The sequence below is a fragment of the Suncus etruscus genome, chromosome 16, assembly GCF_024139225.1.
Source record: "Suncus etruscus isolate mSunEtr1 chromosome 16, mSunEtr1.pri.cur, whole genome shotgun sequence".
Lineage (NCBI taxonomy): Eukaryota > Metazoa > Chordata > Mammalia > Eulipotyphla > Soricidae > Suncus > Suncus etruscus.
In genome coordinates this window covers 62712116-62725917 of record NC_064863.1, presented here as the reverse complement: position 1 = coordinate 62725917, position 13802 = coordinate 62712116, and the positions used below count along the sequence as shown (strand labels likewise).

At 38.1% G+C, this 13802-nt stretch overlaps 1 protein-coding gene across 1 annotated transcript in view; it reads left to right on the top strand.

Moving 5' to 3' along the window:
* The window catches only part of RASSF6 (Ras association domain family member 6), a 57631-nt gene that overhangs the window by 29425 nt on the left and 14404 nt on the right, over positions 1-13802 (top strand). The window contains 2 exon segments of the mRNA XM_049789864.1: positions 6233-6363; positions 11641-11735. Coding sequence (XP_049645821.1) covers positions 6233-6363; positions 11641-11735 — 226 coding nt within the window.

Here is a 13802-nt window from a genome sequence, read left to right as displayed (position 1 = left end):
ATTTAAACACCTTAATTACATACATGATTGTGTTTGGGTTTCAGTCATGTAAAGAACACCACCCATCACCAGTGCAACATTCCCATCACCAATGTCCCAAGTCTCCCTTCGCCCCACCCGACCCCCGCCTGTACTCTAGACAGGCTCTCCATTTTCCTCATACATTCTCATTATTAGGACAGTTCAAAATGTAGTTATTTCCCTAACTAAACTCATCACTCTTTGTGGTGAGCTTCCTGAGGTGAGCTGGAACTTCCAGCTTTTTTCTCTTTTGTGTCTGAAAATTATTATTACAAGGGTGTCTTTCATTTTTCTTAAAACCCATAGATGAGTGAGACCATTCTGCGTTTTTCTCTCTCTCTCTCTCTGACTTATTTCACTCAGCATAATAGATTCCATGTACATCCATGTATAGGAAAATTTCATGACTTCATCTCTCCTGACAGCTGCATAATATTCCATTGTGTATATGTACCACAGTTTCTTTAGCCATTCGTCTGTTAAAGTGCATCTTGGTTGTTTCCAGAGTCTTGCTATGGTAAATAGAGCTGCAATGAATATAGGTGTAAGGAAGGGGTTTTTGTATTGTATTTTTGTGTTCCTAGGGTATATTCCTAGGAGTGGTATAGCTGGATCGTATGGAAGCTCGATTTCCAGTTTTTGGAGGAATCTCCATATCGCTTTCCATAAAGGTTGAACTAGACAGCATTCCCACCAGCAGTGGATAAGAGTTCCTTTCTCTCCACATCCCCGCCAACACTGTTTATTCTCATTCTTTGTGATGTGTGTCATTCTCTGGGGTGTGAGGTGGTATCTCATCGTTGTTTTGATTTGCATCTCCCTGATGATTAGTGATGTGGAACATTTTTTCATGTGTCTTTTGGCCATGTGTATTTCTTCTTTGTCAAAGTGTCTGTTCATTTCTTCTCCCCATTTTTTGATGGGGTTAGATGTTTTTTTCTTGTAAAGTTCTGTCAGTGCCTTGTATATTTTGGAGATTAGCCCCTTATCTGATGGGTATTGGGTGAATAGTTTCTCCCACTCAGTGGGGGGCTCTTGTATCCTGGGCACTATTTCCTTTGAGGTGCAGAAGCTTCTCAGCTTAATATATTCCCATCTGTTAATCTCTGCTTTCACTTGCTTGGAGAGTGCAGTTTCCTCCTTGAAGATGCCTGTAATGTCCTGGAGTATTTTGCCTATGTGCTGTTCTATATATCTTATGGTTTGGGGGCTGATATCGAGGTCTTTAATCCATTTGGATTTTACCTTTGTACATGATGTTAGCTGGGGGTCTAATTTTAATTTTTTGCAAGTGGCTATCCAATTGTGCCAACACCACTTGTTGAAGAGGCTTTCCCTGCTCCATTTAGGATTTCCTGCTCCTTTATCAAAAATTAGGTGGTTGTATCTCTGGGGAACATTTTCTGAGTATTCAAGCCTATTCCACTGATCTGAGGACCTATCCTTATTCCAATACCATGCTGTTTTGATAACTGTTGCTTTGTAGTACAGTTTAAAGTTGGGGAAAGTAATTCCTCCCATATTCTTTTTCCCAATGATTGCTTTAGCTATTCGAGGGTGTTTATTGTTCCAAATGAATTTCAAAAGTGTCTGATCCACTTCTTTGAAGAATGTCATGGGTATCTTTAGAGGGATGGCATTAAATCTGTATAATGCCTTGGGGAGTATTGACATTTTGATGATGTTAATCCTGCCAATCCATGAGCAGGGTATGCATTTCCATTTCCGTGTGTCCTCTCTTATTTCTTGGAGCAGAGTTTTATAGTTTTCTTTGTATAGGTCCTTCACATATTTAGTCAAGTTGATTCCAAGATACTTGAGTTTGTGTGGCACTATTGTGAATGGGGTTGTTTTCTTAATGTCCATTTCATCCTTATTACTATTGGTATATAGAAAGGCCATTGATTTTTGTGTGTTAATTTTGTAGCCTGCCACCTTGCTATATGAGTCTATTGTTTCTAGAAGCTTTTTGATAGAGTCTTTAGGGTTTTCTAAGTAGAGTATCATGTCATCTGCAAACAGTGAGAGCTTGACTTCTTCCTTTCCTATCTGGATTCCCTTGATATCCTTTTCTTGCCTAATCGCTATAGCAAGTACTTCCAGTGCTATGTTGAATAGGAGTGGTGAGAGAGGACAGCCTTGTCTTGTGCCAGAATTTAGAGGGAAGGCTTTCAGTTTTTCTCCATTGAGGATAATATTTGCCACTGGCTTGTGGTAGATGGCCTTCACTATATTGAGAAAGGTTCCCTCCATTCCCATCTTGCTGAGAGTTTTGATCAAGAATGGGTGTTGGACCTTATCAAATGCTTTCTCTGCATCTATTGATATGATCATGTGGTTTTTATTTATCTTGTTATTGATGTTGTGTATTATGTTGATAGATTTACGGATGTTAAACCAGCCTTGCATTCCTGGGATGAAACCTACTTGATCGTAGTGGATTATCTTCTTAACGAGGCATTGAATCCTATTTGCCAGGATTTTGTTGAGGATCTTTGCATCTGCATTCATCAGTGATATTGGTCTGTAATTTTCTTTTTTGGTAGCGTCTCTGTCTGGTTTAGGTATCAAGGTGATGTTGGCTTCATAAAAGCTATTTGGAAGTGTTTCTGTTTGTTCAATTTCATGAAAGAGTCTTGCCAAGATTGGCAGTAGTTCCTCTTGGAAAGTTTGATAGAATTCATTAGTGAATCCATCTGGACCTGGGCTTTTGTTTTTCGGCAGACATTTGATTACTGTTTTAATTTCATCAATGGTGATGGGGGTGTTTAGATATGCTACATCCTCTTCCTTCAACCGTGGAAGATTATAAGAGTCCAAGAATTTATCCATTTCTTCCAGGTTCTCATTTTTAGTGGCGTAGAGTTTTTCAAAGTAGTTTCTGATTGCCCTTTGAATCTCTGTCATATCAGTAGTGATCTCTCCTTTTTCATTCCTGATACGAGTTATCAAGTTTCTCTCTCTCTCTTTCTTTGTTAGGTTTGCCAGTGGTCTATCAATCTTGTTTATTTTTTCAAAGAACCAACTTCTGCTTTCGTTGATCTTTCGGATTGTTTTTTGAGTTTCCACTTCGTTGATTTCTGCTCTCAGCTTTGTTATTTCCTTCTGTCTTCCTATTCTTGGGTCCTTTTGTTGAGCATTTTCTAGTTCTATTAGCTGTGTCATTAAGCTACTCAGGTAAGCTCCTTCTTCCTTCCTGATGTGTGCTTGCAAAGCTATAAATTTTCCTCTCAGTACTGCTTTTGCTGTGTCCCATAAGTTCTGAGAGTTTGTGTCTTGATTGTCATTTGTTTCCAGGAATTTTTTTATTTCCTCCTTGATTTCATCTCGGACCCACTGGTTATTGAGCATGAGGCTGTTTAACTTCCAGGTGTTAAAGTTTTTCTTCTGAGTCCCTTTGGAGTTCACAAATATTTTCAGAGCCTTGTGGTCAGCGAAGGTAGTCTGCAAAATTTCTATCCTCTTGATCTTATGGAGGTATGTTTTATGTGCCAGCATGTAGTCTATCCTGGAGAATGTCCCATGTACATTGGAGAAGAATGTGTATCCAGGTTTCTGGGGATGGAGTGTCCTATATATATCCACTAGGCCTCTTTCTTCCATTTCTCTCCTCAGGTCTAGTATATTCTTGTTGGGTTTCAGTCTGGTTGACCTGTCCAGTGTTGACAAAGCCGTGTTAAGGTCCCCCACAATTATTGTGTTGTTGTTGATATTATTTTTCAGATTTGTCAACAGTTGTATTAAATATTTTGCTGGCCCCTCATTTGGTGCATATATGTTTAGGAGAGTGAATTCTTCCTGCTCTACGTACCCCTTGATTAATATAAAATGTCCGTCTTTGTCCCTTACAACCTTCCTGAGTATAAAGTTTGCATTATCTGATATTAGTATGGCCACTCCAGCTTTTTTATGGGTGTTGTTTGCTTGGATAATTTTTCTCCAGCCTTTTATTTTGAGTCTATGTTTGTTCTGACTATTCAGGTGCGTTTCTTGTAGGCAGCAGAAGGTTGGATTGAGTTTTTTGATCCATTTAGCCACTCTGTGTCTCTTAACTGGTGCATTTAGTCCATTGACGTTGAGAGAAAGAATTGTCCTGGGATTTAACACCATCTTTATTTCAAAATTTGGTGTGTCTTTTGGGTAGTCTTGTCTTAGATTAGGTCTTTCAGTTTTTCTCTTAAGACTGGTTTTGTGTCTGTGAAGTTTCTGAGCTGTTTTTTGTCTGTGAAACCATGTATTCTTCCATCAAACCGGAAAGTGAGTTTTGCTGGGTATAGTATTCTGGGTGAAGCATTCATTTCATTCAGTCTTGTCACAATATCCCACCACTGCTTTCTGGCATTGAGTGTTTCTGGTGACAGGTCTGCTGTAAATCTCAGGGAAGCTTGCTTGAACGTGATTTCCCCTTTTGATCTTGCTGTTTTCAGAATCCTGTCTCTATCTGTGGGATTTGTCATTGTGACTAGGATGTGTCTTGGGGTGGTTTTTCTGGGGTCTCTTTTGGTTGGTACTCTTCGGGCATGCAGGATTTGATCACATATATTCTTTAGCTCTGGAAGTTTCTCTTTAATGATGTTCTTGACCATTGATTCTTCCTGGAAATTTTCTTCCTGGGTCTCTGGGACTCCAATGATTCTTAAATTGTTTCTGTTGATCTTATCATAGACTTCTATTTTCGTCTGTTCCCATTCTTTGACTAATTTTTCCATTGTCTGCTCATTTGCTTTAAGTTTTTTGTCCAATCTCTCCTGCTGTATGGAATTGTTATGTATCTCATCTTCCACAGCACCAAGTCTATTCTCAGCTTCTGATACCCTGTCCCAGAGCTTATCCATTTTGTCATTCACTTCGTTTACTGACTTTTTCAGTCCTGTTAGTTGACATGTTATTTCAGTTTGGAGTTTTGTGTTTTCTGCCTTTATATTTTCTTGGTTCTTATTAGTGTTCTGTTCAACTCGATCCATGATTTCTTGGAGTCTGTTGAGTATCTTCCATATTGCTAGTCTAAAGTCCTTATCTGAGAGGATGTTTAGTTGGTCAGTCATTATCTGGTCCTCAGAATTGTCATCTTCATTCTCTATGTCTGATGCTGGCCTGCGTTGTTTCCCCATTGTCACACTTGTATTGTGGGTTTTTCTACGTGTTGTGGTGGTATTCATTGTCTATAAGATGTAGGCAGCACACTCCTCTGGCTCTTCCCTTTCTGGATGGGCTGACTTGCCTCTAAGGGAGGGGAGTCCTCCGTGGATGAAGCCTCACACTGGGTCAAATCTTAGGCCCGAGCATGCAACAGAGAAGACAGTCCAGAGAGAAATGTTTGCTTCTGTGATATAGCGCCGTTCTTAGTGTGATTTTTCCTTCTTGTTGCAATGGAGTTCTTTCCTTAGAAAGAGTGCACGGCCGCGTAGCGAAGCGGAGCTGCCGTGCTCCTCTGGAGCCTCTTTTTGCCCCACTCGCAAGAGTTTCACGCAAGAGGACAGTAGACAGACATAGACAGGTCACACTCACAGTCTTTCACAGTTGAGCCCCACTGGGCCGGTGTACTTTCGCGGATTTTCCCCGCCTGGTGTCACACACAGGGAGCCGGCTTTTGCAAAGCTTAGCCGGTTTTTATGCTCTGAAGTCCCTCCGAACTAATTTTTTCTATTTAAAAATAAGAAAACATCAAGTCATCAAGTCTGTCATAGGTGTTTTTGTAATTTCTAAAGTTATCTTGAATTCTATTTTAATTTTAAAATTAAACAAAATTATATAATTGAATTTCCACTCAATTGAAAAATTATAGCAGTAAGAGAGCACATTAATATCTATTGCACCATTAGAGTATAGTGACTTATTTTTTGTTACAATAATTTTCAAAAACAAAAGAATGCATCAAAACTAGAATTACTTTGTAAATAGATTGAAAACTTAAATAACTGAACATTATTAACTGAATAAATAACTTAATTAACTGAAAGTTAATATTTTGATGTGTTATAATGCTTAACAGATTAAATTAGATCATCCATTTCAGTTAACACATTTATCTTCTTTATTTAATATGAAAGCAATACAGTTTTGGTCCAAGAACCACATGGTTTTTTGAGCGACAATTGGGAACAACCCAGGAGTAAAGAACTGGTGTAGTCTCCAACAGTGCTCAGTGTGACACAATCCAACTTGCACCCACAAATGAGATGATGTTTGAGACTGTCGATTTCTTACCTAGACTGAAGATAATAACCTCATTGTTGAAGGAATGTTGGACATTTCCTGGGGAGTAAAACGGCCTATTCAGCTGAAAATACAAGATGAGAAGCAAATGCCTATTTTGAAATCTCCAGATGTCTTTTCCAAAGGGTAAACTTATCTTTCATAATTTTATCCTTTAAATGATAATATTCATGTTTTTTATTATAAGTACTCAAAGATTAGGAGCACTAAATTACTATTCATGATCTGGTTTAACTGCCTATCTAGCCTAGAAAAAAGTGTTCAGAAACCAGAGTTAGGAGCTGGAGTCATAGCATGGTGGTAGGGCATTTGCCTTGCACGGGGCCTACCAGGAACAGACCAGGGTTCAATTCCCATAATTACATATATTCCTGAGCTTGCCAGGAGAAAAGAAAGGAAGGAAAGAGAAAGGAAGGAAGGAAGGAAGGAAGGAAGGAAGGAAGGAAGGAAGGAAGGAAGGAAGGAAGGAAGGAAGGAAGGAAGGAAGGAAGGAAGGAAGGAAGGAAGGAAGGAAGGAAGGAAGGAAGGAAGGAAGGAAGGAAGGAAGAAAGAAAGAAAGAAAGAAAGAAAGAAAGAAAGAAAGAAAGAAAGAAAGAAAGAAAGAAAGAAAGAAAGAAAGAAAGAAAGAAAGAAAGAAAGAAAGAAAGAAAGAAAGAAAGAAAGAAAGAAAGAAAGAGAGAGAAAGAAAGAGAGAAAGAGAAAGAAAGAAAGAAAGAAAGAAAGAAAGAAAGAAAGAAAGAAAGAAAGAAAGAAAGAAAGAAAGAAAGAAAGAAAGAAAGAAAGAAAGAAAGAAAGAAAGAGAAAAAGAGAAAGAGAGGGGAAGGAAGGAGGGAGGGAGGAAGGGAGGAAGAAAGAGAAGAAAGAAGCCAGAGCTCTGAGAATTTAATGACTACAAGATATCCAATAACATTGGCAAAAATTGGATTAAATTTCATGTATTGAGCTCCAGAGCCTACACCCTTGAACTTTTTGCTGTTCTATTTCTCTACTCCTCTATATACTCCAAGGAAGAATACCCTAGTAAACTTTTCTTTCCCTTTACAATAGTAACAAAACTATTGAGAGAGTATTTAAAGTGTCTGCTTTTGGCATACCATTTTCTAATAGAAAGAACTGCCAGAAACTCTATAAAAAGACCTTGGGGTGTGAAAATTAGCATGTATAGAGCCTGTATTTGTTCCCATGACAGTATGCTAGAGAAACCCAAAATCTCTTAGGCCAAAGGAATTTCCTTTCTAATTTTACCAATACTTACCGTGCGTATGCAAAAAAAGAAAGAAAGAAAGAAAGGAGGAGGAGGAGAAAGAGAAGGAGGAGGAGGAGGAGAAGGGAGAAGAAGAAGGAAGAAGGAGAAGGAGGAGGAGAAGGAGAAGAAGGAAGAAGAAGGAGAAAAGAAGAAGAAGGAGGAGGAGGAGGAGGAGGAGAAGAAGAAGAAGAAGAAGAAGAAGAAGAAGAAGAAGAAGAAGAAGAAGAAGAAGAAGAAGAAGAAATAGGAGGAGGAGGAGAAAGAGAAGGAGCAGGAAAAGAATGAGAAGAAGAAGATGAAGAAGAAGGAAGGAGGAGGAGAAAAAGGAGAAGGAAGACGAAGAAGAAGAAGGAGAAGAAGGAGAAGAAGAAGAAGAAGAAGAAGAAGAAGAAGAAGAAGAAGAAGAAGAAGAAGAAGAAGAAGAAGAAGAAGAAGAAGAAGAAGAAGAAGAAGAAGAAGAAGAAGAAGAAGAAGAAGAAGAAGAAGAAGAAGAAGAAGAAGAAGAAGAAGAAGAAGAAAAGAAAGGAGGAGGAGGAGAAGAAGGAGAAGAGAAGGAGGAGGAGAAGAAGGAAGGAGAAGAAGGAAGAATAAGAAGAAGGAGAAGGAAGGAGGAGGAGAAAGAAGGAGAAGGAAGAAGAGAAGAAGAAAAGGAGGAGGAGGAGGAGGAGGAGCAAGAAGAAGAAGAAGAAGCAAGCAAGCACAAAACCTTGCCACACCAGCCTTGTTCCTTTTTTATTTATTGGGGTTATTATTTGGTAGTTTTGTTGTTACTCCTGTGATTTTTGTAGTTGCTGGTTTTGTTTTTGTTTTGTTTATTTTTGTTGTTTGTTTGTTTTTATTTTGTTTTTTTTTTGTGTGTCTTGGCCACACCCATTTGATGCTCTGGGATTACTCCTGGCTAAGAGCTCAGAAATTGCCCCTGGCTTGGGGGGACCATATGGAATGCCAGGGGATTGAACTGAGGTCCTTCCTTGGCTAGCGCTTGCAAGGCAGACACCTTACCTCTAGCACCACCTCTCTGGCCCCTTGTTGTTTGTTTGTGTTATGCTTTTCTTCTTTTGAATTGATATTTATAACCTCTAGACTGACTCCTCCTACCTTTTTTTTTATTCTTTTTTTTTTTTCAAACAGAACCACATAACTTGCATCATCTTGTTCTGCCTCATAAATTGAGGGGAGTGATAGATGGTATCAGGACCAACAGTCATATAAACATTGAGTAGAAATAAAAAATGATCAGACTTAAACACCAAATGGGGCCGGAGAGATAGCATGGAAGTAGGGCGTTTGCCTTGCATACAGAAGGGTGGTTATTAGAATGCCGGCATCCCAAATGGTCCCCCGAGCCTGTGAGGAGCGATTTCTGAGCATAGAGCCAGGAGTAAACCCTGACAGCTGATGTGACCCAAAAACAAAACAAAGATCAGACTTGAACACCAAAGACAACAGAAAATCAATCTACAACAAGCAATACACAGAGTGGGCAAAGGAGAAAGATATGGGATGCATGCTAGAAACAAGAGTGGAGGGAGGACAACACTGGTGGTGAGAATGCCCGTGATTCATTGTCACTATGTACATTAAATATTACTGTGAAAGATTAAAAAAATGAAAGAACTGACAGAAAAAATATTATTTTCCTCCTTCCCCACCTTCCACACACTTTTCACAAATTTAGATTCAATTTTAACTAAATAATTATTTTCAGCAGAAAGGTGGAACATAATATGAATGGCTATTTACCTAGTCTTTTAGTTCTTGAGTCTCACAGCCAGCAAAGTGGAATTCTTTCTCTTATACAATCATAGAAAATTATTCTGGTTTTTGTTTTATGATGACATAAAATGTTGAGCCTGAAATTAAATTGAATAAAAAATAGACTAGTCCCTCATATTGTAGAGTGTCTCAGATCAACTCTTCTATAATAGGTTTCTATAGACAGAACTTATGCTTCTGCTTTCATAGTATTGCACACTTAATGTCAGATGATCATATGTGGAGTAACAGATGTAATAGTTGTGAAAGTTGTGAGTATTCAGCTTCAGTATGAACTACAGTCTGTATCTTTGGTTCAACTTTGAGAGAATTATCAGCCTGTCCTGCAAGTTTTTTTTTATTATTATTGTCTTTGAAATGAATCAAAGTGAGTCAACATCATGATCTTGAAAGAAGTTTTAAAAAATTTGTTTGAGATGTGTACTTGTGAGCCTTCATACTGCCAATTGTATGGACAATACTTTGATCTTTCAGATCTTATCTAGAATTTTGTTTTTTAAAAACTTTTTAAGGTTTTGTTTATTTGCATCACACTGGTTTTCATTTCTGTTTGTAATGTCTTTTGAAAGTCAACTTCAGTATATTTCAATTAGTGGCAGAATGACAGAAAGAGCAGGATTGGAGATGTTACATTTGAATTAACATCAGTAACATATTTCTTTCCAATAAGATAAGCAATTAAATGTCTGTATTCTATTTGTATATCAAATTTCAACCTTCTTTATATTTTACAACTCATTAGAAAATCTTCCCTCTATTTCAGTGCTAAACCTGTTTGTTGTTACAAGTCCCAAACCTTGGTCAAAAAAAATGCCAACAGTTTCATGCTTGAACACATTAAGTTAATTGCCATTTAATGAAGTTTGAACCAATTTTATTTTGAAAACCATTGATAAGTGCCTTCAAGCGTAGTTGTATGTGGTGACACTTCCAATTACACAATCTAGAGCTCAAAATTGATATTTTCTTTGCCTTGCTCTCTCTAACCAAGGACAGACCAAGGTTTGATACCCCCCAGCATCCCTTATGGTCCCCAAGCCAGGAGCAATTTCTGAGTGCATAGCCAAGACTAACCCTGAGTGTCACCAGGTGTGGCTCAAAAAAGCCAAATAAATTAATAAAGTTGGTATTTTCTGATGATATCATAGAAAAAGAGTCCAAACATTGCATTTATTGAGTAATGTTTGTCTCCCTGTATTTGTGTAAGACTATCAGTCATAAGGGGGACAGATGTCAAGTCAAGCTATATTTACCAGAAATTATAGAATATCATTTGTTTGGTATTCTTAAGTATGCTTCTACATATTAAAAAGCATCAGATAGCTGTTTTTGTTGTTATTCTGTATTTTCAGTTACTAATCCTTTTGCTATGATAAATATGACTCTCTCCATTTATTAATCTCCATTTGTTTTAAGAAAATGTTATCTTATATGCTAGAAGGGTAATTAGATTTGGGAGCTAAAGAGATAAAACAGGAGTTAAGGTGCTTGCCTTGAGCACAGCTAAACTGGGTTCCATTTGGCACCACTTATGGTCCCCCAAGCACTACCAGGAGTGATTCCTGAACAGAGATCCAGGAATAAGCCCTAACCACTACTGGGTATGACCAAAATCCTCTCCAAAAGAAAAAATAAATTCTGAGCCAGACCTGAATTAACTTTCCTTTGTGTTCAAATTATATGTACTTTAACTATTCTCTATATAGCAGATTACCACAAGTTTAATAAATCAGTATATTATCTTAGCTACTTACAAAAGCTATTGCAAGCTTAAAATAATATAAAGTGGTGAAACATTTCAAAAGAATTTAGAGATCAAGTAAACAGTGAATCTGAGCTGTTCATATTCACTTTCACTACTATTAATAAGTATATTACTATACTTATTATACTTCCACTAATGACATCTAGTAAAGTGGATATACAAATTTCAAATGAACACATTTTTCTTTTTTAGTCATGAGAAAGAAACGTATTATGAAAGAGACATTCAGGAAAATTAGAAATAATCCTAGCAATAATATAATCAGAAATAACAGAAATAAATTGGATTCCACATCATGAAATATATGGTGATTACTGTTTCAAGAGCTATACTTTAATCTTAACAGTTTGCCAATAGATATTCAATATATGGTGGCAGACGAAAATTTTTGTATCTAATGGCCTGTTTCCATTTCTGACTGAAATTTGTATCAAGCTATGCTCAAAATCAATACAAGAAGTATTTAGTAAATACTAAACCTCAATATGATACAGTGTTAATATATTTTAATATATTCTAGTTACTGATTGAAGTGGGAAGTACTATATGTAAACACATCATTTTGGTGCTCATCACAAATAAAATTACTGTCACAAGATTTATTATTTTTCAGAAGAATGACACGCTGGGGGGAATTTGATGACCTTTATCATATTAGTGAACTGGATAGGAACCAGATTCCAGAGTCTGAAGCAATGAATACCCAGGAAGGTCAGTATGAAGGTTTTTAGTAATGAGAAGACTCTTATTTTAAACATTATCATAAATCTGAGGCTGGGGTGATAGCTCAGCAGCAAGGCATTTGCCTTGCATCTGACTGACCCAGGATAGACCTGGGTTCGGTCCCTGGCGTCCCATGTGGCCCCCAAGCCAGGAGCAATTTCTTAGCTCAGTGGTCGGCAACCTGCGCTTGCGAGCCACATGTGGCTCTTTATACTTTTTTTTTTTTTTTTTTTTTTTTTTTGGTTTTTGGGCCACACCCTGTGACGCTCAGGGGTTACTCCTGGCTATGCGCTCAGAAGTTGCTCCTGGCTTCTTGGGGGACCATATGGGACACCGGGGGATAGAACCGCGGTCCGTCCTAGGCTAGCGCAGGCAAGGCAGGCACCTTACCTCCAGCGCCACCGCCCGGCCCCTATACTTTTAATTTGGCTCTTCTGTGTGCCGGGCAGCCGCTCCAGGAATCAGGATTCCGCTCCTATCCTCTGTCAGTACGGGCCCTGTGTGCAGCCCCTGAGCCTGCCAGGAGCAATTTCTGAGCGCTGCCAAACAAACAAACAAAAAGAATTAAAAACAAAAAAAAATAAAAATGTGGCTCTCAAATAAAATTTCAATCGTGGTTTTGGCGAGATTTGGCTCAGTTGGAAAAAAAAAGGTTGCCGACCACTGTCTTAGCACATAACCAGGAGTAACCCTGAGTGTCACTGGGTGTGGCCCCAAAACAAAAATAATTAATTAAGTAATTAAAATTATCATAAATCATAAATCCTATATTTTTCTCTAAAATACAATTTTTTGAATATTGCTACATAATAAAAGCTAATTTTTGGAGCATATAAACTTTTACTGCAGAGACATGTTAAGACTTTTGCTTCATAAAAATATGATTTATTAAAATTACATCAAGTCACTTACCACATTTTCCAGCATATAAGATGACTGGGCATATAAGATGACCCCCTACTTTTCCTGTTAAAATATAGGGTTTGGGCTATATTTGCCGTATAAGACTACCTTTCTTTTAATACACACCAAATGGAAATTAAAAACATAAGAGAAAAAGAGTAGAACCCTTAAAGGTTAACAGTATATGTTAAGGAGCCAGAGAGATAGCATGGAGGTAAGGCGTTTGCCTGCATGCAGAATGTCGGTGGTTCGAATCCCAGCATCCCATATGGTCCCCCGAGCCTGCTAGGAGCGATTTCTGAGTGTAGAGCCAGGAGTAACCCCTGAGTGCTGCCGGTGTGCCCCAAAACAAAAACAAACAAAAAACAGTATATGTTTAATAAAACTAGACTTTGGAATGCCAAGAATCATTTCACATTTGTCATTTGTAGTGAGTGAATGTGATTTTTCAATTGTGATCTACATTGAGAGCAGGGAGAGGGGGCTCCTCCAAGAGCAGCTGGCTGTGTTGTAGTGATTAATAGAACTGTTAGAGGGAGACAGAGCACCTCCTCCGTGTCCCATAAAAGCTGAACAGAGGACTGAGCACCAGAAAGCTGCATACCAGCGATGACACTGATGGCTGGATGGCATGCAGGGCTCGGTAATTCAGGTCCTCTGTGTGCCCTGAAAGATGAATAGGGCAAGCAGAGGACTGAGTGATGATGCCTGGCAGCTGGATGGGAGAGATGCAGTGGTAAGAAGGGGGCGGATCACTGGTCCCTGATACTAGAGTAAGTTTCAGCATGCCGTATACTGTCATATAAGATGATCCCCGACTTTTAAGAAGTTTTGCATGTGTTTTTAAAAAGTCGTCTTATACTCCGGAAAATACTATAGATTTATTAGATTGGAGAGAGCTAATGATTTGAATAAAGTTTTATACATGAGATTGGTCAATACTTTGCTTAATGATTAGATTTATTTTACTCAGTAATGTCTTGTTAAACTAAGACTCTCAGACTCAAATATGCATCTTATTTTTCATTTGTTTTAAGCAAAACAAGACATTTTAGGCAGAGAAACATTTTCTTATTTAAATTTGTATACAATTGTAGGGAATTCTTTATCAAATTTAAGTTTCCAAAAATAACCGGAGTCAAAAGGCCAACT